A 25,153-nucleotide genomic window follows, 5' to 3' on the forward strand; every position below is an offset into this window, starting at 1 on the left:
AAGTTTCAGAATGGCTGCACGAAACATAACTTCGTGCAATCAGCTACTCGCCACAGTTAAAACGTGGCATGTTCCTACTGCAGCTGGATTCAAGACTGCATTGTGCCGCATTGCGCCTCTTTGTATCGGGGGAATACAACATCTGCCCCATCTCAACTCAACCGATCAGCGTTCCATGGCCAAGGCTCATCTCATTCACGTGGCGACGAATCCAAGCAGATGCGGCCGACAACATCTGGCCCCAGAGCCGCCACCAGCTCGGCTACCGACGCCTTGATGGACGGCCAATCCGTAATCTTCTTCGTGTCCCAGCCCACCAAGTCTGACGTTTCGAACAGCGGCCCGCGAGGAAATACTTTGAGGGCAATGTGGTCCAAGTCGACCTCCTCCATCTCGGCAAGAGAAGGGATCCCCGGCATGTCAGACTGCAGAAGAGTAATGTTATCATCGTCTTCGCTATTAATGCTGTTGCCATCGCCAGCAGCGGGGCCAGATTCAGAGACATCCATGCCGTCTTCGTCATCAAGGCTATTCCCTCGATTCTTGGCGGCTGCTTGCCGTTCCAGCGAGAGGCTGACAAAGGGCTTTCTGTCCAGCATTCCGAGTATTTCCTTGTCCAACGGATCCCAACTCAGAGCCTCAGGGTCGAGAATGTACTGCGGGGAGTAGTCGATCTTGTATCTCATCTTTGGGCAGCTATGGATGTAAAACCCCGGATACCACCAGCGGTAGGCGCCTTCTGTGGCCAGGGCAATCTCGAAGAGGGCGCCCAGCTTTCCCGGCGCATACTTGTGTATGCTCTCGTGGTAGAGGAAGTAGACCGAGCTGACACAGTCGGGCAGGAGGTCGAGAATGCCAATCGCGACGAGGTCGCCATCGATCCGGTAACACTGATGATACGAGCCCAGACGCCGCCTGCTTCCATCAGGGGCTACCATGGTCTGGCGCCGCAGGGGAGAGTTGCAGAGGAAGCGCTTGAATGCACGGGGAGTTCTGTCCTGCGGGGCCTCCTTGTGAACGACTTTTTGATAGTTGTCGTAGACTTCGTACTTTTCCTCGGTAAAGCCGTCGTCTTCAAGTGTGACGGCAAGCTTGTGCGCTGGCTCTGGCGGCTTCTTCAGGTTGGCATATTCAGCCTCATGGACCCGCTCTGTCAGCTTGAACTCGTTGTCTCGCTTCCTCGTCTCATCCCGAGATCTCGGGTACACTCGAGCGGCCTCTTTGATATATGACTCGCCAAGCACGTATCGGTTGAAGCGATTGATGGCTTGCCGCTGGTCTCTGGAAGGCTTGAACTGACTGGAGTCAAGCCGGATGGTGTAGTGAGGACAGCATGCCTGTCGCTGGTTGGGGCGATACAGGAGCGTTCCTGAACGTCTCCAACTCCGATCAAGCAGGGTTTGGTAAAACTGAGGGCTCAAGGACTTTGCGGTTGCATAGTAGGAGAAGCCTAGGAGTGCGGCAAATCGTGAGTCTCTTCCCACATGGTCCGGTTACAAAACAAGAGTCCTCGTGGATCTGTGCCTGGCGAGCGTCTTTTGATGGCTGACGCGAGACGCCCCAGAGACGGCGAAAGGAAGAAGACTCACGTCTGGACCGAGTTGCCCCTCGAGCGCCACAATAGCCACAGCTTGAGGAGTTGCCATAACCTGTCAAGATAACAGGTACAGTTAGTGGCGGATTGAACAAGACAGACTTGGAAACAACCGTAGAAGATGACGCATTGCCAGACCCCGCGTCTCCCGCGCCCGAATGCGTGTTCTCATTATTAGATGGAGGAACGATTCATAGGCCCAGGTCCATAGACAGTCTCTGAAGCTGCTCAAGGCACCAAAACCTGTCGAGCATAGTTCACCATCGTGACGAGGACAACTGATTTATGAGTGGCAGAAAGAAGCCAGGAGACCAACGACGGCGAGCCGGGCGGAAGCACGGCATCAAGGGCTCAGCGCATAGTCTGAGGCAAAAGAGCCGACATATGCTCTTCTTTGGCTGGGCAGATGATTGTGATCACCATTTCCGCAGGTTGGCTTCGTTCCACCATCCAACAGTATGGGCAAGATCAAGACACGTGGGGAATGCGCTGGCAGGAAAGGAGGCCCCCTTCCCGAAGACAAAAGGGGGGCCCGACGCATCAAGGAAAAGAGGTGTGCGTCAACGACATACCCATTGGAGAAAGGAACTCGTAGTCGGACGAGGTGCCTTCAGGGGGTTCCATCGTGGATCCCAACTGCCGCGGGGTAGTCGAGCGTCCGCGGAGGCGTCGTGGGGGGAGGGAGAGCCGAGTCGTCGGTTGGTGGATGCCGAGAATTCCCCTGCTTGAGGAGCAAGCCGATGGATGCGGTGCGTGGAGGGCGGTGGACGAGAGCTGGTGCGTTACACTCGCTCTTTGGTTGGGTCGTGATGAGTTTCAGTCGCTCACTCAACATGTCGGTTCAGAGGCCGGCAAGGGCGTCTGATGTCATTGACCGGGCAGAATGCGTTGCTGCTGCATGCGAGGCAGGGAGCAACGGGAGCAACATCAGACGACGACGATGCCGCACTGACACGGTGGGCCGCCGATCCTGGAGGAAGCACGCTTGACTTGGCGATGACGCGGGGGCGGGGAGGGGGAGACGTGCTGGTCCGTGAGAGGATGGCAGACAGTGCTGGCTGGAGAACCGGCTGGGGCTATTTTGGAGATGACCGGCAGTGGTGTGCGTCTGGCCGTGGGCGTGAGCGGGCGGGAAAAGAGGGATGAAGGAATTACGAACGGCTCACGAGCGGAGAACAAACGAGGACGCTTTCATCCGTGCCATTCGCCTCCAGGTAAATGGTACTTTGCACTTTAGGGACCTCTCGCTGCCCAGGGGGCTTTTACAGTGAGGGGCGTGGCGCCGAGTGCCCTGTAGAGAAAGCACATTACAGGGCAGTGGATGGAAGTCGGTGCTTTCAGCATGCAAGTAGGTACAGTACCTGGAACGCTGTACGGTACCCGTGCAGGCGGCAATCAGAAGACGGCAAGACGCTTGAGGAGGAGCCATGAGAGACGCAGCATCTCGATGATAGGGCGATGGGCCTCGACTCGATTCTTCAACACCTCCAGACGTGTCACCTTCTCTGCCGAGGACTGACGAAAGCACCATGGGCCTGGCACCAAAGATGCCATGTGCAGGCAGAAGAGATGCAGGTCTTGGTTGTATTTCCAATGGGCTGATTCCTTCCATGGCGCACATAATAATAAGAGGCAATCATCCGCAGCCTCTCCAAACAGACCATCTGCTAGGTCGGACATGCACACACAGGTAGCCTCGTCTGCAAATAGATGCCAGTGCGCAGAGACGGGCCCGGGCCGCCACCGCCTCAGCCCATCTCGCGGGACGACGTGAGATTCTTGGCGTGACTCGTCTGACGAGGCAGATGGTCTCGAATCGCTGCCCCCTCTACAGTACATATCGTGGCATGTACAGTACGTGTATAGCAGAGCTGAGCAAGGCGTTGAGATGAAGGGGTGGCTGGGACGAGGCCTGACGAGAAGTGTCCATGGTCTCCAAGACGATGCCTGGGACTCGCGCCAACGCTGCACAGGTACTGTACATGAGATGCTTTTCCACCAGCCATACCTTCGGTAAGCTTCACGGGTTATTAATATAATAGTCTTGCGGTGATACTTGTGGCTTTCCACGGGTTGCCTGTCCTGGATGGATGCCCGCCCCCCCCCCTCTCTCATCCCCCTCTCTCATCCTCCCCTCTCTCACATTCACTTCCGCCATGCACACAGTACGATGAGATGCTATTCGTATCGGCTTGTGCCGCCGCGTGGTGTTTCGCAAACGTCGGAATGTTTGGTGACGTTGGCCATGTGCCTTTCTTGGCTTCCCTTGGTCTCCGAGTCGGGATAGAGGGCGGCGGCGGGGCCACAATAAGTTCATCACTACTACTAGTAGTACTCCGTACTGTAAGCAGAGTTTTTTCCGAGTACATTTCTGGTACCGTAGGTGTGCTGTGAAAAGGCGGCTAGCTTTGTGTGCCGTACACTCATCACATCTTGGTCAACGCTGTAATTACAGTGAGTGCCCCTGGAATACCTGCCCAGAATGCTCACCTTGGCTGCGGCAGGTCACCGCTACCGCCTCCATGCAAATCATCGATCCTGCTAGCAACCTAATACAGTACGACACCCTGCAGCCGCACCGGCACCGACCGCTCGCTGGGGCCTAGAACCTTGCCTGCCTCGCTGTGAGGCACTAGTAGAATGCCTGGAAGAGGTACCGGAGTTGCTACTATTATTACAGTGGGGCTCTACCTAGGTAGGTACCTACTAGTAGTACACGCCGTACCTGCTCCGTACTCGCGGGTACTGCGCCTGGTAGACCAGGTACCCTGCCCACCTGCTCCCCCGCGCCGAGAGACCTCGACTTGCTACGCAGGGACCTGAGCGGCCCGGCCGTCCTGCTCGCACCACTGAATTATAAACCGCGTTGTCGCCCGCCCGCCAGACTCTCGTCGTTTCTGACGCCTCCCACACTCCCCATTGAGCTTCATCCCCGGTGCTCCGGGACCAGCCTGGGACTGCTCTGACCCTTTGTCTCGTTCAGATCGAGTTCCCTCGTCACACTTTGCACCGACGCAACAGCAGTACAGGATGATGCTTCGCAACACGCTTTGATCTGCCCCGCCGCTCGCAGAACCCCTCGACTCGGGAGCCGCAACGACCGGTGCGATATATATATATACATATATATATATCTATCTGCACCGCCAAACCCGTGTCCGCCGTTCCTGAGAACCTCCCCATCCTCATCGATAGCTTTCAACATGTCAGGCCCGGGTTCGGAAGGCTCCGATGGTCGCTCAATGCAGTCGCGCACCGGTCGGAACAAGCAGCGTAAGTTGGCCCTCTCTGCCACGGACTGCAGTCCTGTTGCTCGCCGCCCCTCACCCAACTGACATGGCTTTTCCCGCCGAGCAGGCTACAGCGCCAAGGGAGAGCGTCTGGTTGCGGGAGTCGTCCCGCTCAGTCCGGACCAGAACTACGTCCTATTGATCCAGTCGACGCGGCGCAAGGGTTGGGTCTTGCCCAAGGGAGGCTGGGAAACGGACGAGTCGTGCCAGGAAGCCGCCACGCGTGAGGCCTGGGAGGAGGCCGGTATCACCATCAACATCGACTACGACCTGGGCACAATTGACGAGAAGCGACCGCCCAAGTCAACCAAGGACCGAGCCCGCTACTCCTTTTACCAGGCTACCGTACTGAGCGAGGTCGACGACTGGCCGGAGAGGCACAAGCGGGAGCGGCAGTGGTTCACACATGCTCAGGCCCACGAGGCTCTGGCCGCGAGGCCCGAACTGCAGGAGGCCTTGCAGCGTTCCACCATCAATCAGCTATAGACGCCGCACCCGCCCTCGACCGGTGAAGCTCGGCGGCGTTTCACGTTGGCTTATTGCCGTGCCACGGAGACGCTCGTGCGGTACACTCAGCCTGAGGTCCGCGTTGCCTCGCGCTGCCCTGGAGGCCAATTTCTTTTACACACACATCTCATCGTTTGCAGGGGCAGACGCATCTTGCATCCAGATCAAGGCGTTGCAGGTTGAGGACATTATAGATTTCTTTTGTGCCCCGTTCTCGCCATTTCCCCTGTCTCTTGCCCTCCCCCTGTTACCCCCCACCTTTTCCTCTTTTATTTGCAACAAGCATCGAGGCCTAGGACGAGGTTGGATGGCAGACGACACATGACTGGCGGTGACAGCTCTACGGGCACGAGATGAACCAGGCCAGGTTCTTTGTGATTCGCCGGGTACGGAAAGGGCTTCTTGCCTACGAGCATCGACATCCTTGATAGCAAGCACTGATAGACGGGGCAGTCACCCCTTGCCGTCCGCACTCGGAAAGCCAGGAGGAAATGAAGGGCTCGCCGCTGAGTAGCGTCGCCTCTATGACACGGAGCATGCATGGGTATGTCCTATGTATCGCTCATGGACATGATGTGAGCTGGGGCCTCCGGGTCATATGAGCTTACTCGTGGTGAATGAAAACGCGTTTTGCGTCGTATGTATGGCGATGAAACGAGCACAGCGTAGCGCATGTGCAGCCAGAGCCTGTCCCCTCCCCAAGCCGTCGACACCGTCAGCGCCCGCATCAACGTGGCAGAGCTTGCTCCGCTCTTCTGTAGCCTCCAACGGGCTTGGCAGCCTCCTTCTTTGGCAGCAGGATATATCTTCGCCCATTCCAATCTCCGCCGCAGATCTTGGTCATCTGACCCCGGATCCTCCTTAACCCTGCAGTCAGCCGCGATTACAAGGAATGAAAAGAAAGAAAGTCGTGAGAAAGAAAACCTAGTACGAGAAGAGCATGGCTAGAAGACGCGGAAAGCATCCTGTCCCACGGGGTGATGCGCTAGCTGAGAGTGAACTATGGAGAGGTGGAGGCTTCGAGCCTCCTCGTTCCCCAATCTGCCACTTGTTCGAATCTCGCTCGAATCGATGCTTTGATAGGGACAAAGGTCGTCCAGCCCGTGAACTAATAATTGACTGTAGTAGGCCCGGACGGCGGGATGTACTGTACAAAGGACAACGACCAGCTCCACAACCCGGCTGCGTGGTTCCGTCGACGTCACATGACTGTACGTTATCGATATCTTTGTCTTTGTCAGGACGGCCGCGAGCTCCAACGTCTGGCCGCACCCAAGCTTTCTTACCTGAGAGCGTCCCGCGTTTGGCCATGCTCCCATGCACGAGCGCATGAGGACCCCGGCCCATGGAACCAGCGCGGAAGCCCATACCCGAACTCTTGATGCTCTAAAGCCTTCCCAAATCCCCATGACACCATGGAAAAGCTGTCTCTCTCAGATGCGCCCCCGCACGGCGGCCAGGCCGTTGCTCCTCTTCAGGTCCGGGGCGCTCCGCAGCCACCTCCTCAGCTGCCGCCGCAGATGTTTACGACGGCGGCCCAACTCCTGGATTTCACTGACAGTACGGACTGATCCTTGCGGCCAATGCTGGTGGTTGACGCTGACGAGTCACGCAGAAAAGCTCATGATTGTGCTGCGCGATGGGAGGAAGTTGATTGGCGTGTTAAGAAGCTGGGATCAGTTTGGTGGGTTCTTTGCACTGCGTTTTCTACGCTGGCTGAGATTTGATCGCTCTCCTGACACCTTGGCAGCCAACTTGGTTCTTCAATCGACGACGGAACGGATATTCGCGACGAAAACAATCGGCGCTGACCCCCACGAGACCACGCAGGGACTCTACGCAGACGTCTTCCACGGCATCTTCCTCGTCAGAGGAGAAAACGTGCTGATGCTAGGTGAGATCGACCTGGACAAAGACGACGACGCGCCCGCCGGATACGAAGTCGCCGAGCTGGAAGTCGTCAAGAAGCTCGCCGAGGAGCGCAAGTCGGTGGAGAAGACCAAAGAAAAGACGCGGTTAAAGAAGCTCGCCAAGATTGGGTTTGAGGGGGAGAACCTTGGCGAAATCGCTCTCTGAGGCCATCGACTGACGGAGGTTGGCTGGTGGAGGGCAAAAGGCCCGATGCTCCCCGAGACACCCCCCCGGTGTATGCCCCGAGTCACGGGCTGCTGCGTTTGCAGCTACGGAGACGGCCTGGGCGGGCAGAATATTGTGAAATGCTCTCCTGGTCGAGAGGTCTTAGGTTCGTTGCGAGCGGGGGACGTGGATCGCGACAAGTGGTGGACTGGGGCGTTGAGATGGGTCGCCTGGCATGCCACGGAACATGGTTGAAAAGCTGTACGTCTGCCCTTGCAAGCAGCGCATGGAATGGAGACCTGGCCAAGAATCACCGTCACTTGTGCCGAGTTGATGATCCTTTCTCATGGCGTAGCTTGACGTCTGCCCCGCGTATCAATGGACCAGGTCGGGCGGGTCACCTCGCTATGCATTTCACCCTCCAGTGACGGACAAAGTCGTACATGGCACACAGGTTGAGAGCTTGAAGCATTTGGCGGAGAGTGATCTCGCTCACTTGCTATTGTACAGTATTTCCATTGAGAATCGAATCATGCGCATCATGAGAGCCGAGTAGATGCATCCAAACGCCATTCAGCCCGTTTGACGTGTCGACATCAGGGCCGGCCATCAAGGTTGCGCCAATGCGCTCAAATCTGGCCCTCCCTATACCACGCCTCAATTCTCGCGTCGTTTTTTGAGATTCTCAAACACTGGTATTGGGGTATCATCCGGGTCTTTCATGCCTCCGAGAAGCCAGTCCGTCAGCCCGACAAACTTGGCCCCCACGCCTCGCTCCCAGTCGCCGCCCTCCTGGGCCTGCTCGATGGTGTGGGTTAGGATCCTGCCCTGGGCGTCGAAGTCAAAGGTGAAGAGGCCGGTAAAGGCCTTGTTGGGTTCGACGCCGGCGCCCCTGCCGCCCCACAGGGTCCTGACGATGCCGCCGGGCTCACGGCCGTTGGCGCCCTTTGCCGGCCTGCGCTTCTCGCACCAACGGACGACGAGCTGCTCGGGGATGGCGCCGGGTCGCCGGGGCAGGAAGGTCAGGGGCTCCGAGGTCATGCGCTCGGCGAGAATCTCGAGCCTGACGTTGCCGATGATGGGGACGCGGTTCCACGCAATGGGGGATGTCCAGAGCGCGGCGTTGTATGCGACCCGGCCCGAGACGGTGGGGAGGTGAGGATGGGTCGTGGGGAAGAGCTGCAGGGCGATGTTCGGTGCGAGGATCTCTTGGGGCAGCGGGGACTGCAGGAGGGTCGGCAGGCGTTCTTGGAGTATCCTGAGAGCTACCCGGTGTGGTGCGTTAGTGAGCTCCCGCAATCGACTGAAAGGACAAGCCATGCGGCATACTCTTTCCGAGCTTGGCCTTGTTGGGATCCGGGCTCTTCTCGCCTCTGCCCCCGACCCAGCGAAGGCTCGTGGCGTCGAAGGCGGGTCTGGCGAGGCGTACGTGCGTTGAGGACCGCGGCAGCTGCAGCAGCACCTCTGGGGGCGCGGGTTCCGGCGCGAGGTGGTGGTGCGTGGCGGGCTTGACGTCTGCCCCCGCGGAGCTGCTGCTGCTGCTGATGCTGCTGCTGATGCAAACGGCCAAGCGGCATCGTCGGAGCAGAGCCGGGAGGGCGCGGGAGGAGCTGCCGGGGCGCTTGACGGCGTTGCGCATCAGCGGCGCGGCCATTTGGTGGTCAGGCCAGCGGCAGTGGAGGGGAGCCGCATAGATGGTGACGATGGGCAGCGGAAGGGGGAGCAGAGTAAGCTGCAGGCTGCTTGACGGGCTTTGACGAGCTAAGATGGGATGCTTTCCCCCTTGGGCAGCTCAAAGGCCGGCCCGTGTCAAGATGACGCTGCCCCGAGGGTAGAAGCTGTCGAGGCTGCTTGTCGAGGCAAGTTATGTCCAATGGTGATGGTCGAGAAGAGGTTATCGACAAGTGGTGGAGGTACTTGGTACCATTGTGGGGGGCGGCTGATCCGCCATGGCGGCTCCCGGCTGGCGGCACTCTAACAATGACTGCCTAGACGTGCGGTTACTGATGAGGCTGCTTTGTCCGTCTCTCGCTTCCTCGGAGGTCCTCACTCCCTTCGAGGTCCACAGTGACCATCTGGAGGCGTATGCTGTGAGCGTGTTGCGATTGTCCAACGGCTGATGCGACGCTGACTCTGGACAGAGAGAGGTCAATAACATCAAGGGCAAAAGATGCATCACGGCAGCAGCACATGTACAGAGTATACGCAAGACGGGCCACCGTCAGCCTCTGGGACAGCCAAGATTGGAGACGAGACGGCGTTTGGTCGTCACGCGGCCATGTCCGTCCGTCACATGCGTGCCGGCGGCGGATTGGCCTCGAGTACTTAGCCAAGGGTCGTCCTGCTGCTGTCGGTGACGGCTGAGACCCGTGTTCGACAAGCCACGCGGTGACATGAACGGCCATATGTTGCATGCATCAAGGATTCCGTCGTGCATTTCGCTTCCTACCTCGATGCTGGAGTAGTTAGTTAACTACTGCACTGTACTGTAGGTTGTTGTCGAGTAAGTAGGTACCTAGGTACTCGGCCTCTCTGTACTGTACTCGTCGAAGCGAGATACTACTACAGTCGGGTGACAAAAGTTCCGGTCAATCCGGCCCACCCACCACAACGCCGCATCAGAGCCCTCTTTTCAACAGCACATTACTTTGCCAAATGAAGGTCAATTATGAAGCCGAAGATATAAATATATAGAGAATTGAGTGGAGATTATTGTTGTTTCGGCTAGTATTTGGTATACCAGCCACGTGCAGCCACAACAGCTTGAAGGCGCCGAGGCATTGATTCTATTAGGTGATTGAGGGTATCCTCTTCAAGGTCTTCCCACGCTCCAACCGCTGCAAAACAGAGCTTCTGCTTGGAGCTATAGTTCTTTGGAAGGTCTGAGAGCTCAGGGTGAGTCTCCATAATGCTCTCTTTAAGCAGCTTCCATACGTTTTCTATGGGGTTTAGGTCAGGTGAATATGGCGGCCAGTCGACCAAATCTACCCTGTTTTCTTCGACCCAGCAGCCAAGCCACGCCTGCACAATGGCCGCCGTATGTGTTGAGGCGTTATCTTGGGCGAATGTATAGCCTGGCTCTGCAATTGTAGGTAGGCTTTCTTGTAAGGTCTCGAGCACACGGCGTGCAGTAACGCCACCACGGGCTGAGTCGGGGTCTCCTAGCATTGGTGTAAGAGAAGTCCGCCGATTAAAGGAGAAGCCGCCCCAAAACATCTGGGAATGTCGAGTAGGTTTTCCTCTTGCTTGTACGTTTTTCGGATTTAATCTATCCCCCTTTTTGCAATTAGGAGGGATTTTTGAAGTAAGGGTATTAAGACGTACTGAATTGCAAAACCCACTTCTGTCTCTCGCCGTCCCCACGAGCGATTGACGTCTCATCAGAGAAAATCCATGTATGCCAAAAGGAAGCTGGCTTTTGATGGTATTGTAGTGCAAATTGTAGCCTCTTTGCAGCATGTTCTTCTGTTAATTTTGGACGTCGAAGAGCGCGTACATGTTGTATGCCATGGTGTCGAAGGTACCGTGTTAAAGTACGTGTAGAACACTCTAGAGAAGCCTCACGAAGAAGCTGAGCATTCGAGATGAAAGGGTCTTTCGCGATGCATCGAAAGATATATCTTTTATGGGTGTCATTGAGCTTTGAGGGTCTCCCAGAGCGCGGCAAAGATTTCGCACTCGACTGTGTCCTGTAACGCCTGACGATTCCGTAGACAGCTCTAGGAGAAACGTCCTCTTTGACGCCGACGAGGGCAGCTGAGAAGCCGCAATCAAAGAGGGTCACAATCTTCGTCCTCTTATGAGGGCTCCAGTGTTTTTTTGGGCGTAATTGGGCTCATTTTGAAGGCATGATGGTGATTTGAAGAGGAAGGGTTGGAATGTGGGAGACGCGCGTACGCGACGCGCTAGCGTCATTGACCGGAACTTTTGTCCCCCCACTGTAGTCGTACCTACCTAGGTACTTACCTTGGTGCCCTTCAGCGGGGAGTCAGTCGCTGTTCAACGACCCGGGCGCCTGAGGGTCCCCAACACCGCCTGTGCTGGCCGGCCCGTGCCCCGAGGAGGCTGTGCAAGTACCGAGTACCTCGCCAGCACGCCAGCACGCCTCGACAAGCATCGGCCCGCACGTGACCCCATCAGCATCCAACCCACCAAGTGCCAGCCTCCGACTGGCGGCTTTCCTTTCCCTGACGTACCCTTTCTTTCTTTCTTTATTGATACCTACAGTACTCAACCTCGTCAACCCTTCAACCTCCACGCCCTTTCGCTCGCCCTCGCTCTCGACATCGCCACCACACCCCGCGTCATCGACAAGACACCTGGCTCCCTCTCCGACGCCTCTGCGCTGTCCGCCGCCAACATGAACCCTGAGTGGTGCGCTTACCTCCTGATCTTCGCAGCCACGCGTGCTGACTATGATGCTGCCCAGAGTCCTCCTCCTTGCCCTTTGCCGCGCTTCTCCCGCCTCGCCGTGCCCCCTGCCGCTACGCGCTCGCCATCCGTCGTCTCTTATTGACGCTCCCATGCCAGATACGACTACCTCTTCAAGCTGCTCCTCATCGGTGATTCCGGTGTGGGCAAGTCTTGCTTGCTGCTGCGTTTCGCCGACGACACCTACACCGAGTCCTACATCTCCACCATCGGTGTCGACTTCGTACGCCCACCATCCACCACCCCCTGACTCCTCACTCGCGCACCGCTAAACGACTTGCAGAAAATCCGAACGATAGAACTCGATGGCAAGACGGTCAAACTGCAGATCGTAAGCCCCCCCCCCGCCCCCACGGCCATGCACCCCGACCTAACGCGCCCTCGCCTGCAGTGGGACACAGCCGGCCAGGAACGCTTCCGAACCATCACCTCGTCCTACTACCGTGGCGCGCACGGCATCTGCGTCGTCTATGATGTAACCGACATGGACTCATTCAACAACGTCAAGCAGTGGCTCCAAGAGATTGACAGATACGCCACCGAGGGCGTCAACAAGCTGCTCGTCGGCAACAAAAGCGACATGTCGGATAAGAAGGTGGTCGAATACACAGTCGCAAAGGTGAGACCTGCCGCCGCCTCGTTCATCATTGGTGGATCAGGGCTGACTTCAAGCCCAGGAATTCGCCGACAGCCTGGGCATTCCCTTCCTCGAGACGTCGGCCAAGAACGCGAGCAACGTCGAGCAGGCCTTCTTGACCATGGCCCGCCAGATCAAGGAGCGCATGGGTACCACGACGGCCAACAACACCAAGCCCAGCGTCCAAGTCGGCCAGGGCCAGGGCGTCGGCTCTTCATCCAACAATAGCTGCTGCTAAGTCGCCTCGACATCAGGTGGAGGGGGAAGCACGGACTAAGGCTCACCGCCGCGGAAATGACTAGGCAGGCACATCATGATTTCTCTGTTTCCGTTCCCGATTTACGTCCTCTCCCTGTTTTTGCGCATAGACTGAATCATGTCCCATTTGACTCCTGCTCCCCTGCCGCACGCGATGGATGACCGAGGCGCCGTGCATAGAGACGACGGGCGCGGCTCGACTAGGACAGGCAATCCGTTTGGTGCCCATGGGCGACTAGGGTGGTAAAGGAAGAAGAGGATCACGAAGGATACACGACAAGCGCATCATAACGCGTCCAAGCGCGTGTATCACGGCCAGCAGCGTGGATGCCGGGGCACGAGCGGATACGCATACAGCCCCGTGCCTTTATCGTTTATTCACTGGCCTCTTCCCCCCCCCTTGCTGCTTCGCTTTTTTCCTGCCTTTCTTTTGGTCTTCTGATTCTCTCGTCATTTTCTTCGCCAATTTTCCCGTTCTTTGTCTGGGCTGCAGCTTGCGTTGCGCGTGAGATGGGCCGACTTGTGCGATTGTTTGCTTCCCTGTTTTCCTCCTCATTTCTCTTTCTTGCTTCGCAATATCTGGCGCTTTCTGCTCTTGTGCGAATAGGGGGCTTTTAATACAGGAGACCTTTGTTTGTGAATCTACCCGCTCGCCCGCCTTTGCGCTGTTGAGGTACGGATCGCCATGCCCTCGCCATGTCTCGGGCTCAGAGCTGCGCAAGGAAGCACCTCGGCCATGTCATCTCGCCCCTGCTCAGGCATTTTGCTACGTAGTTCCGACCTGGGACACTGAGGATCTTGGCATCACTCGCTACAATGCCACGACATGCCCGAGGCAAACGTCATGAGCCGTCACACCCAAGTGTCCAAACAAGCGATGTCATCGAATTCACCGATATATCGACTCCGTGCTTGTGCCAATCAGAATGCGCTACCCCGTCTGCGCAGATTCCCCTCGCCTTTCCGGTATACCTTACATATCTGCCTTGCCCTGGGTATTTGCTCGCCCGCCCCATGCCCATGGTCCAAGTTCTTCCAACATGGCCGTATATTGTACATTCGCGTTATTGAAGATCAACAGACAACATAAAAAAAAGTGAAATTGGATAAGGAATTTTTTTTGGGAGAATGAGCGTCGAGGCCAAGTAGAGGGCTCCGTCGTAAGCACTTGACTTGCAAAGAGGCCGTGGCTCTCGAGGTGGAATATTCAAGGGAACAAAGAATCCGCTCAAGAAGATGACGGCAACGGCGCGTCCATGGCCGGATGTCAGGCGAGACCCAGGAACTTGAGCGCCTTGCGGCTGTTGGGCTTGCGCGTCCCAGTCTTCCTCAGAAAGAGTGGAATCAGTCTGCGCTCGTCAAAGTCGAGATCGCTTTCCTCGGCGGGGTCATAGGACATGATGGACGCGGTATCTGCCGCTGGTGTCGCTGTGTTTCCTCGAGACTTGCGCCGGCTCTGCTTGCTCTTGCCCGACTTGGAGGTTCGAACCGACTCGGCTGCCGAGGTAGGTCGCACAGCGGACGGCGGGACGTCGCGCATAGGCGGAGACGCAACAACCGTCTTGGGCGAAACGGGACTCTGAGGACTGACTTTGGGAAAAGGGGACAGGTTTTCCCTGCTCAACTGGAGAGGCGAAGGTCTTGCCTTCCTTTTAGATGAGCTTAGGATTGAAGACTCCGGCGTCTCGGAATCCCCGAAATCGGCCGGGATATTCCACACAGTGGACACAAACTTCGCAATGTCCTTGTCGGACGCCGTTGATGTGAGGAGAAAGTTGGCTTTGGACACGGGAACGGCGGGTGATGGGCTTGGAGAGGGCGACGATCGCTTTCCTGGGTTTGCCTCGGACTTGCTGCCGATGGAAACACCTCGAATGTGGGTGAATGGTAGGTGTTCTTTGCTGTTGGAGTCGACAATCTGCGCAACCTTCATCAGGTCGACGCCGACGAGCTTCTGCAGGGCCAGGACCGTCCCGAGGTGTTCCGGCGGGTACTGCAACAGCAGATATCGAACCTCGCAGTGGAGGGCGAGATAGGTCTCCAGGTGAGGCACGATGAGTGTCGCAAGCAGATACGAGTTGGTGAACGGGTTGTCCGAAGTTTGATTTGCCAGGGGCTGAGCCGTGAAGGCTTGCATCGCGTTGGCAAGGAGGTAGCTAGTCTCGTCGATCAGCATGGAACGCCAAGGGAGAACATGACAGGACGTGGAGAGGCAATTGTAACTTACCGGAAGTCTACTATGTCCGCTCGACCCAGGTCGCTGGACTTGCTACCTAGCCTTTCCAGTTGGCCGGTGATTGCCAGCGAGTATTCCTTCTTGACGCCCTTCTGCGATCCAATGGCCAAGATCTGGTGAATGTTTCCCTCGCCCTTTTGTGGGCTGTCGGTCTCGGTGCCGCGGAAAATTGGTTTCCACAAGCCGTCGAATTCGGGAAGCAGGGAAAACTGGAACTGGTGGTATCCCTGGGTGTCAGGTGGAAAATACTCGGCAAGAATGGACCGAAGCGAGTTTTGAACAGCTACTGCCGTTTGGTTTGTCGCGATACTGAACTCGTGAACCTTGCGCTCATTCTCAGACACGGCGACCGAGGGCGGCGGAGTATGAGCCGGCGTGGGCGGGCGTACAACAGTCACTTTGGGGGCCATCGGCGACGGCTTCGGCGCCTGCGCAGTAGGTTGAATGTACGCGAATGGGTCGTAGTCGTCCAAGTTGGCCGATGCGGGAGCGACCATGTCCTCTTCAGGCTCAGGAGCGCTGTTGCAGTGCCTGGGGGCCTCAGAGGAGCGAGAGCTCGGGGTGCCGGGCAACGATTTCTCGGCATCTTCAATCGGCTCAGATGCCTTCGGGGACAGGGGTAGGAGCGGGTAGTGGCCGTCCCTAAAGGCACCAACTGCTGACTCGAGCAGCCCATCTGCAGTCTCCTCCTTCAAGAAGACGACCAGGTCTTCGGTCAAGGGGAAAACGGGCTGGAACGGAGCCTGCTCGTCCGACTCGGCGTCGGGATCGGTGCCGCGGTCTACGTAGGTGGACCTTGCCCTGACATGCCTCTTTCTCTTCTTCTTCCCCTGCGGGACGGGTGCTACCTTGACGATTGGCATCTTGGATCTCACCATGACCGTTCTGGGTCGCTCGACGATGCTTAAGCGACTCCAAGGTGCGTCTTTGTCGTCTCTGAACACCATGAGGGATTGCGGACGATGCGGCCTAGGAGTCTCGGGCTCAGCGAGCCACGACTCGGAAGGGATGCAAAGGTCTCGAAATTTGGGGCTCGCGGGGTAGATCCTGTCGAGAGACTTGACTCTTGCCAAGGACCCTCTGCCGCTGACGGAGTGCCTCACATCCAAAACGGATGCCTCCCCGTACACGACATTGTCGAGGGTCTGGATGCTGAAGACATCCGACATTGGCGAGGACGCATCTACCTCGATGCGTTCCTGAAAGGAGCTTGGCTCATACGACTCTCCGATGCAGCTTGGCGAGTAGGGAATGGAAACCCGGTTCCATGGATTGAGGAGTGTCGGCTTTTGAGCTGGGTCATCGGATTGCGGCACGGCCAGGCTTGGCTTCCTGGGGGCCGTAGGGCAAGTCTCATCGACTTGACCGTCTTTCTCGGCTGTACGAGCGCCAAAGACAAAGAAGGGAGCGGCATCGCCGAAGGCGTCCGAGTAGCCATACAAGGGCAGGCTCGAGCTGCGCTGTCGCGTGGGGACGGTCAGGTCGAGGTCGTCGGAGGGCTGCAAGCTGGCGGTCTGGCGGTCCAGGGCATCGGCGGCACGCATGGCCCTTGTTATGGGATCTTCGAAATCGCCGGCTTGGTCGCGCCCGTCGAATGCACTCCTGCGATGCCAATCTTCGTGTAGTCCTGCCACTCCATCCTTGATCAGGTCGTCGAAGATGGCGCCGGCTTCTGCCCTGTCCCCAGCCGTTTCGTGCATCATGATGGCCTTGATGCATAGGGCCTGTGCGCTGGGGGTGCCTCCGTTCATGAAGACCAGACGCTTGTTGGTGGGGGTCGATGCCTGCAGAAAGGTCCGGGCGGCTTCGTTACGGGCGACGAGGGCATCGTGAACCCGCTTGACGTAGGCGCGGGCGTCGAAGTTTTGCCCCAGATCGACATTGGGGAAATTGCATTGGACGCTAGGAAGAATGAGGACTTGAGAGGAGGTAGGAAGAAGCCGCAGCTGGGTAGAGATGGTATCGGGACGGCCTTCAAAGGCAACGATGCTGCCAAGAAGCTCCGTCTCATGGTGGGCCATGGCTTGCGACTCTGGCGAGTGAAGGCGGATGTGCGACGAGAGATATCTGCCCCAGATCTCGCAAGACCGAGCGCGGTTGAGAGCGGAAAGGAAGGCTCGAGGTTGGTTTTCCTATCGAGTCGCTACTGGTCCAAGCCAGGATGACGTTGGGGTCAAGTATGGATGCTGTACGTTATGAGGCAACTGCTACTCCAATGGCATGGCCGAGAGATGAGGTTGCCTAACTGATCAGCAGCAGTTCACCGGATCGAGGTCGTCCAGGGCGGTGAGATGGTCAGTTGAGGTCGAATTGGCAGGATGCCGTGGCTCGTTGCGATTTCCAGCGGCGAGAACAAGGGTGAAATGTGTGCCCTCTGGGCAGATGCTTGGATGGTATATGCCTGCGACAGCAGTAAGGGTATCGAGTAGCCGGCGCCAGCAGGCCACTGGTCGGCTGGCAACGAGATGAAGCAGAGATTTTTGAAGAAGAAAGGTGAAGATTGGAGGCGGTGACAAAAGACGTGAGGGAGGTGCTGCCGGGAAGGATTCGGTGAATTCGCCTGGGCTGGGCAGATCAAGAAGGATATGGGAGGGGGAAGCGCGTTATCGTCATCACCACCGTGGAGAAGGAGAAGAGGAAGAAGAAGCAGAGAAGAAGAAATGGAGATGGAAAAAGAAGGGGAGAAGCCGTACGGAAGGGAGAAGGATGCTCGGGAAGGGGGGGGGGGAGGAGAGGGGTGTGTGGCCAAGAGAGATCGGTCCACCGGCACAGCCAACCTCGAGCTATACCAACTAAAATATCGGTAAGTCCTCGACCTCTCTATCTTTGCATGTACCCCCCAGCCTCGCTATTACTCGCTACTCTGTACAGTGCAGGCCGACCTCCAAGGCTTTGGGCGCTTGGCAGCCTCCCGCACACGACGGCATCCCGTCTGCTTACAGCATTGGGCGGGGAGGGGCGCTGGGGCACGAGCGCCCGGCTGTCGCGTGCGTGCCCTTGGGGGTCTTGATACAGCCATGGCGATGCGGGTGCCAGGCGTGAGCGTGGGTGGGTGCCGCTGGCTGGCCCTTTGTGAAAATGTACGCCGCGGCTCTTCATCTACCTTGCTGTCCGCAGGACTGTGGCCGAAGACGGATCAGAGTATGCAGGTGCGACCAACGTGGGCTGCGAGCCGGACAGCAGGTTGATCATGAGCCCAGCAGCTGCTCATCAGCCCTGTTGTGGACGCCTTCATTTACCGACTGGAGATGACTGCAAAAGCCGAGGCCCCCTCGTCAACGACCGGGGGAGGGGGTTGAAGGGGAGAAGGCGAACAGACAGGCAGCAGCCACTTGACAGGGGGAGGGAGACCAAGGGGAGAGAGAGACCAAGGGGAGAGAGAGACCAAGGGGGGGGAGAGACCAAGGGGAGGAGAACAAGGGAGGCCAAGGGAGAGGAACAAGGGAGGCCCATTGTGCGTGCTACAGTAGCACGCTCGGTGCGGAGTACGGAATACCTGATAGCGAAATGATACAATGAGCCAGAAACTCGAAATAGGTCATTATAGGTTTGGAAAAAAGTAAATACGAAAGTGACTCTGCGGCGACTGAAAAGACGAGCAAAAGTTGACGATGGGCGAGTGAGTGCGGGTCAATGCACGCTCTGCTGCTGTCAAAAAGGGTCAAGGAACAAGGGTCGGGTGGGGCGGCTATTTCTCCGTCCGACCGTACGGAGAACCTTGCGATGATGCTAAGCCCAGGCTGTACCAACAAGGCCGTCGCTGCACAGATGCTCTTGGAGAATCGCATCAAAGCCGTCGATGGGTACCCAGATGGGATGGGCACTCGGCGTCGTGGCCAACACGCGACGTGAAACATGGCATCGTCCTTGTCCGTGCGCCCGAGCTTCGGAATTGACAGGTATCCTGTACGTAACTGACACATGCGCACACATGCGCACATGTGACGGCGTTGCATCTGGCTGATCGACGTGCATAGCTATGCTCGAGGTACGGATATCCGTACCGGTATATGCTCAGAGCTCCGGCACATGGGCAAACATGCATGCACATGCTGGCTCCCTGCGTGCCTGGATGGGCAGAAACAAGCTTTGGGCAACACAGGCAACACGCTTCGGTACCTGAGGAGAGGCTCGCCCGGCACAGTGCCAGCTGGCGAGGTCACATCCTGAGAGGTGCGACGTCCCGTCCCGGGTTGCTGGTCGTGACGGTTGAGCGCTCGTCTTCAGGCATGACTGTCTGCAGTATACTCCGTACTAAATAATACTGTGCCAAGACCAATCCATCCATTCCGTCTTGAGGCTCCAGCTCCTCAACCTGTGCGGATGCCAACGTGCTGCTGGTGCACCAAGCTCCTCGTCAGGCGCCGCCCACGGTCCTTGGTACCTAAGTAGACACTGTGTACTCCCTAAGAGGCTGGACGATTGATAAGCACCAACGTAAGCCACGCGGGGGAGCGGTGAGCTCATCCGCTGCACTATCAGAGCTAGGTAGACGGCGCGAGCAAGCTGCCACAGAGCGCTACGTACGTCGCTTAAGGTCTCAGTCGCGAGCAGTGGCGTCAAGGACAGGGGCTGGACCTCAACCCGACGATACCTTGCGGAGATGGGCGCTACCAAGACAGTTGTCAGCCCTTGTCGCCCAGAAACACAGTGTGTTTCCCGTGCACACAGTACCAGGACCTGCAAGCCAGCATGGCAAGCAGACGACAGCCGGCATCTCACAGTCGACATCTCCACCTGCTCAGCCGCACGCCCGACGACGACCCTTTCCCCTTGGATCATCTCGCTACCCGCGCCCCCTGCCTAGCATTAGTGGTCGACTATCTGCTCAAAAGGTCGGCGCGAGCGAGCAGTAGCGCTTGTCGACGGCATCAACCACTCGAGCATGACCACCGTGGTCCACGATCCGCCCACCAATGACGCCCTCGCCTTTGTCCCCCCCTGCGACCCTTCGCTCTGTGTCTGCCAGCTCATCATCTCCCGCCCGTCCGCCACGCGCCAGGTCAAACCCTCCGACCAGAGAAATGGCCCGGCCCATAATCTCAACGGCCTCTTGAGCTTGCCGCCAGCGAGCGCCGGCATCATCTGTCTCTGTGGGTGTCGCACAAGTGCACATGGCGGCTAACCCCCATCCCTCGCTGATCCAGCATGGCGTCCCAAAAAGGAAAATGTTTCATGGCGACCCTGGCTGGCATCTGGTCCCTTGGGGCCCAGTCCCTCTCCTTTTTGGTTTTGCTCTGCACCCACGCATGGGTCCAGGCAGTCGCTTCCTCGTGACCAATCGTTGCCAGCATGCTAGCTCATGCAGTTGTGCGATGAGTGGCCGTCCATTCTCTCTTCCGGACCGCGTGGCCACACAGGAGCTCTCGGACCTGCATCCTCGGGCAAGAGCTTAGAGCGAGTCCCGTCCCAAGCATGCCTCGTGCTGCGCCATCTCGGGGATCCTGGACAGAAGCACCCGTTACGTTTACTGCCGCCAACCTTGGCGTTCAATAGTCTCTCATGTTTCATGGCATGACTGGCTCGTCACCAGTGTAAAAGGGGAGAGCCAATGGCTAATATCAACGGCCACGCCATAGAGTCGAAAAGGGGAGACAAGAAACAGGAGAGGACAATGAGTGAGGTTGGGGTAAGCGCCGCAACTGAAGAAGGAAAAAAACAAGAGCCGTCGCAAAGTCGGGGCTGGACGAGGATCATCGCCGAGGACCCGTCGCCACGAGATCGACTCTGGCCTTGCTGGCTGGGCTGGACGGAGACTTCGGTAGCCGCCGGTTTCAGTCTCTCCCTTAACTAGACGTCAGCAAGCAAGTTCGTTCGAGAAAGACACGGCCATTGTCGAGCATCGCCCAGCGTGTCGCGCTAACCAAGTCCCCTCGTCGCCTCCTCTGCCTGCTTGCTTGTCAGTCACTTTGGACCTGCAACCTGCGCCACACGCGTGCCTATCCGTACTACTGCACAGACTACGGATGCTCACTACTCTTAGCTGCACTGTACGCTCGCGCACGTACGCCGTTCGAGTTGTCGTCAGCACCACCAACCAGCCATTCAGTCAGTGCTACGGAGTACTTGGATCACCGTTGTCTACAGCCCAGCGAACGGGCCGTTCATTGTCTCATGGGCGCCGCTGCCGAGCCGTCATGCGCCCCTTCTTCAGCCCCCTCCTCCATCCGCGTTGTGGAAAACGTGGCTGTGGGCGTCTCCCTCGGTCTCGTCTATGGACCTGGAGCTGCGGACCAACGAGCAATCCGCGACGCCGAGATACGCAACGACGCCTCCGCCCTGTCCGCCCTCCGGGGTCTCCGTCGCACAGGTACTTGTCTCCATACCCTTCAGCCGGCGCCGAGCCGAAGCCGCTGTCCCAAAACCAGGGCCGGAGATCAAAGCATGGCAGCTCTCATGAGCACATCGTCTCATCAGCTTTCACGGCAGTACAGTATCGTCTTGTCACGAAGTGCTCCCAAGTAAGTCGCAATAGACGGGTCTCCTTGGAGTAAAAAACCAGTGCATGCACAATTCACCAGAGGTCCAGGGTTCTGGGGTTGTCTCAAAGCCAACGAGACACCCTGGAGATTTGATTCATCTTTTTTTTTTGCTTCGGTCCTCTCCTGCCCCCGGTCAACCGCACCGCCCTTGGCCAACGATGCACCATACAACGACCTCGTGTGTGCTGTGGCCACATGCCCGCGGCATGCCATTCCCCGAGGTCCTGTGCAGCACGGCGCCCGTCGCGGCAGAGTACAGCACGTACACGGAGCGACGTAGTCACCGTGGTATATTCCACGGCAGCGATCCACCTACCAGGGCCGGGAGCGCTCCGTGGTAGCTGCTCGGTGCCAGTGGTGCGAGGGCCAGGAGCTGTTGGGTTGCGCGGTTCGTGGGTCCATTTGCGCTCGTCACCGCGCTTCCATCGAGCTTCATAGATGGGGGGGGTTGGCGGTTTCATCCCTGGCGGGAAGAGGAGGGATCATCCCATCTCACCTGGAGCACCGGACCGGAGCCCCAACGCTTGTAAGCCGCAGCGCCGTTTTCGGCTCCGCATGGGATAGCCCGTCATCCCGGCCCTGGTCCGTGTAGTTGCGTGGGCCGCCCCTCCATGTTCGCGAGGCCACTCACATCGAGGCGCCGTGAGGCCCGTTGCCGCTCCCTTGTTGGGTCTTCCCCTCCGGTTTCGAAAACTGTTGACCGCGTCGTTGCAGCCTACTGTATCTATTTCTTTCGGGCCGAAGATAGATCCTGCAACGTTGACTACGGAGCTCCCGCAATGATATCATCGATGGGGAGCATGATTCCATGGGCGTATCTTGCTAACCGCGCCTCCGGCCCACGAGCTCCTTTGCTCCAGGCAGTCGCCGCCGACATTTCAAGTCAGAGCTTTGGACGAGGATCCACTGAGGAAAGAAAGGACGGGGCGGGGAGTGGCGGAAGACGGGTCATCCAGGGCCAACCAACCAGCACGGCGTCGCGCAATCTACACCCATGTCTTTTCCTCCCCTGAACTGGGTGGACACGCCTTATTTTCTTACGGCTCGGTAGGCCGGGAGGCGCATGTTTGCTATCGAGCAGCAGTGCCGAGCCGCGTAGTCCGTCGATGATGTTGCTATTTATACGGGTACCATCCATTTCAACCGGTCTGGCACAGGCCTAGCGGCTCGGCCGGCGGTCAAGCAGCCCGCGGACCACGAGGTCCTGGCAGCGCGACGATGGAGCGGCGAGAGATGGAATGTGCTTCCGTCAGATACAGGCTCGTGTTGGCCGTTGGCCCGCGAGTCCCGAATGAGGACTGCTCCAATCAGTAAGTTCGTATGGAGCCTCTTCGACGGCCTACGCGGAAGCCTTCGAGGCACGCGCCAGACAGTTGAGTGGGAAATTGTACGGACTCCCTGCTACCAAAGCTGATGCCCAGTGCTCATTCTGTTATGCGGTGATGATAGTGCGGTGGCGCCAACACCGGCCCTTCTCACAGGTTCCCCCGGTGCTCTCTCGCTGACTCCCGCAGTCTCTCCTGAGCCCGCAGACACAAGGAGGGAAAGACTATGGAGACTAAAAGTCGTCTCAAGAAACGCCTCCCTCTGTCGTGTCCCGAGAAAGCAGCCAGCCGGACCCCCTTGTGAGCCAACCATGTCTTTCTTTGGCGCTCCTCTTTTTAGTTTTTCTTTATTGTTTTGCGGCGGCTCGAAACTTCATCTCGCGTGGCAGCCACGAGATTTGCAGAAAACAAAAGACTTTTTGGCTAGCTGTAATAATTACTGAAGAATCGGTTGGGTCGCTAAGACACAGATGCATGCGCGCGTGCACATGTACATACTTTGTACGACAGAGACCAGAGGTTTCGCAATTGCTTTTTGAGATCGCCAGGGTGAGTGAGGACTTTGCTCATGTTGTTTCGATAGACCGCGTGTCCCAGAGGTACAGACAAGGCAAGGCAGGCACCCGAGACATGTTCCGAACTGGCGCACACCAGATCGATGAGTTGTGCATGGAGAGTCTCCAGCGCTGGGCTGGCTGCTGCTGCCGAGCCGATGGAGGATGAGACTTGTGCTTCGCGGCTTGCACTGTGTGTACTCGTAAGGGTCTAGTCGATGGCCCTGAATCTGGCGGCCAGCTGTGTCCTCTGCAATCTCCCCTTTTCCCTAGTCCCCTAGTCTTCCATGAGTTCTGCCAGCTCCGCCTCCTCTTCAGCCGTCAGCATGTTCTCGCTGTCCGCCGCCGCCGTCTCGGCATGGCCGGCCTCGCGAGATGCCTGCATCTCGCCCACGACCCTGTCCAGCGCAGCCTTGTCGAGCGGCCACGTGCGGATCGTACCATCGATGCTGACGCTGCAGACCGTCTCCGGTGACCCCTGGGCGTTGCGCAGCATGACGAGATCCGTCACCTCTTCGAAGTGGCCCTCAAGCGTGCAGTAGAGCTTGCCCGTCGCCCTGTCCCAGACCTTGACGTTTTCGTCGCGCCCGGCCGTCACGACCCAGTGCTCCGACACGAGCACGGCGCGGACGTAGTCACCGTGCGCAAAGACGTCGTCGGCCACGAAGCTGCGAGACCGTGCCAGACTCTTTGCGGTGCCGTCGGCGCTGGCGGTCCACAGGTTGGCCTCGTCGTCGTCGGCGTCGAATACGAGCTTGTAGACGCTCGTGTCGTGTTCCTGGATGGTGAGTCGCTCGGCGCCCGGGAGGTCGTGAAACGACTCGGGTAGCTGCGCATATCCGCCCAGGGTAACCTCCCACCGCCGGATGCTGGGGTCGCTGCTCGCGCTGGCGAAGACGAGGGCGTCTTGGGTGCTCAGGACCGGGTCGATGGCGAGGTGTTGAACGGCGAGCATGGTGGTCGTGGGATCCTGCACGATGTGTACGCGGCGACCGGTCTCGACGTCCCAAACGATAATCTTCTTGTCTGCGCCGCCGCTCAGGAGCATCTCGCGGCCGGCGAGGCGGGCGCACACAACCGTCTTGACAAAGTCGGAGTGCCCGCTGTACCTGCGCCGAGGCTGGGTCGACTCAATGTCCCAAGACCATACGTCCCTGTCCCACGAGCCTGCAAAGATGGTCCCGTCTCCGCTGCCACCTACGGCGAGGCAGGTGACGGGAACCTTGGGGCCTCGGTAGGTGGCCTTGGGCACAGCCGACTATTTTGGCAACCGCTGTCAAGGAGGGTTCAGGGCTGTTTGATGCAACAGAGGCGCTCACGTACGTTAAGATGCACGCGCCGCACATAGCCGGCAGATTCCGCGATGAAGATGGAGGTGCAGGAGGATGCCGGGTCAGGGATTGCGGCGAGGATCTTGGACTTCATCTTGAGGGGGTTGCCATGCTTGTTGCTGGCCTTGGCCGCCTTTCTCTCCTTTTGTGCTTGCGATGCACTGATTGAGGTGTCAGAAGTGTGCTCCAGGGACGTAGAGAGGACTGGGCAGGCACAGACTCGGTTTGGAAGAAGTGGTCGCTGTCTGCGGACTGCATCGCGGCGAATTCTGTTGCAAGCTGCGATGGTGACTTGGACCAGTTGCGAGTGATGCGCGTGTCGCAAGGGATGTCTTGTTCAACTCTTGGACCGGGGAGATGAGCGGCTCGGCCGATCCTGTATCTGAATTCGAGGCTTGCCAGCCAGCAGGATGATTTACCGACGAAGCATGC

General features: G+C 58.0%; 7 protein-coding genes across 7 annotated transcripts; 3 read left to right on the forward strand and 4 right to left on the reverse strand.

The window, feature by feature from the left end:
• Positions 1-191: 191 nt before the first annotated feature.
• On the reverse strand, positions 192-2,218 carry HRG_07881 (arginine-tRNA-protein transferase; the record flags this gene model as incomplete). The annotated part of the gene is made up of 5 exons (XM_044866352.1): positions 192-425; positions 504-1,299; positions 1,360-1,450; positions 1,590-1,649; positions 2,167-2,218. The coding sequence occupies 5 exons, from the start codon at positions 2,216-2,218 to the stop codon at positions 192-194; spliced, it is 1,233 nt and encodes a 410-aa protein (XP_044718241.1).
• A 2,579-nt stretch (positions 2,219-4,797) lies between these two features.
• Positions 4,798-5,370, forward strand: HRG_07882 (NUDIX domain-containing protein; the record flags this gene model as incomplete). The annotated part of the gene is made up of 2 exons (XM_044866353.1): positions 4,798-4,867; positions 4,952-5,370. 2 exons carry the CDS (start codon positions 4,798-4,800, stop codon positions 5,368-5,370), a joined length of 489 nt encoding a protein of 162 aa, XP_044718242.1.
• A 1,436-nt stretch (positions 5,371-6,806) lies between these two features.
• Positions 6,807-7,467, forward strand: HRG_07883 (LSM domain-containing protein; the record flags this gene model as incomplete). The annotated part of the gene is made up of 3 exons (XM_044866354.1): positions 6,807-6,951; positions 7,007-7,075; positions 7,142-7,467. The coding sequence occupies 3 exons, from the start codon at positions 6,807-6,809 to the stop codon at positions 7,465-7,467; spliced, it is 540 nt and encodes a 179-aa protein (XP_044718243.1).
• Positions 7,468-8,124: 657 nt separating this feature from the next.
• On the reverse strand, positions 8,125-9,121 carry HRG_07884 (mitochondrial protein; the record flags this gene model as incomplete). The annotated part of the gene is made up of 3 exons (XM_044866355.1): positions 8,125-8,377; positions 8,438-8,732; positions 8,797-9,121. 3 exons carry the CDS (start codon positions 9,119-9,121, stop codon positions 8,125-8,127), a joined length of 873 nt encoding a protein of 290 aa, XP_044718244.1.
• Positions 9,122-9,416: 295 nt separating this feature from the next.
• On the forward strand, positions 9,417-12,773 carry HRG_07885 (ras family domain-containing protein; the record flags this gene model as incomplete). Its single annotated transcript, XM_044866356.1, has 8 exons — positions 9,417-9,557; positions 9,609-9,687; positions 11,529-11,838; positions 11,897-11,938; positions 11,998-12,121; positions 12,182-12,229; positions 12,290-12,517; positions 12,576-12,773. The coding sequence occupies 8 exons, from the start codon at positions 9,417-9,419 to the stop codon at positions 12,771-12,773; spliced, it is 1,170 nt and encodes a 389-aa protein (XP_044718245.1).
• A 1,287-nt stretch (positions 12,774-14,060) lies between these two features.
• Positions 14,061-17,050, reverse strand: HRG_07886 (gastric mucin-like protein; the record flags this gene model as incomplete). Its single annotated transcript, XM_044866357.1, has 2 exons — positions 14,061-14,949; positions 15,021-17,050. The coding sequence occupies 2 exons, from the start codon at positions 17,048-17,050 to the stop codon at positions 14,061-14,063; spliced, it is 2,919 nt and encodes a 972-aa protein (XP_044718246.1).
• Positions 17,051-23,667: 6,617 nt separating this feature from the next.
• Positions 23,668-24,979, reverse strand: HRG_07887 (WD40 repeat 2; the record flags this gene model as incomplete). Its single annotated transcript, XM_044866358.1, has 3 exons — positions 23,668-24,648; positions 24,714-24,882; positions 24,942-24,979. 3 exons carry the CDS (start codon positions 24,977-24,979, stop codon positions 23,668-23,670), a joined length of 1,188 nt encoding a protein of 395 aa, XP_044718247.1.
• Between the last annotated feature and the right edge of the window lie 174 nt (positions 24,980-25,153).

Source organism: Hirsutella rhossiliensis (assembly GCF_020360975.1).
Source record: "Hirsutella rhossiliensis strain HR02 chromosome Unknown scaffold00009, whole genome shotgun sequence".
Classification (NCBI taxonomy): domain Eukaryota; kingdom Fungi; phylum Ascomycota; class Sordariomycetes; order Hypocreales; family Ophiocordycipitaceae; genus Hirsutella; species Hirsutella rhossiliensis.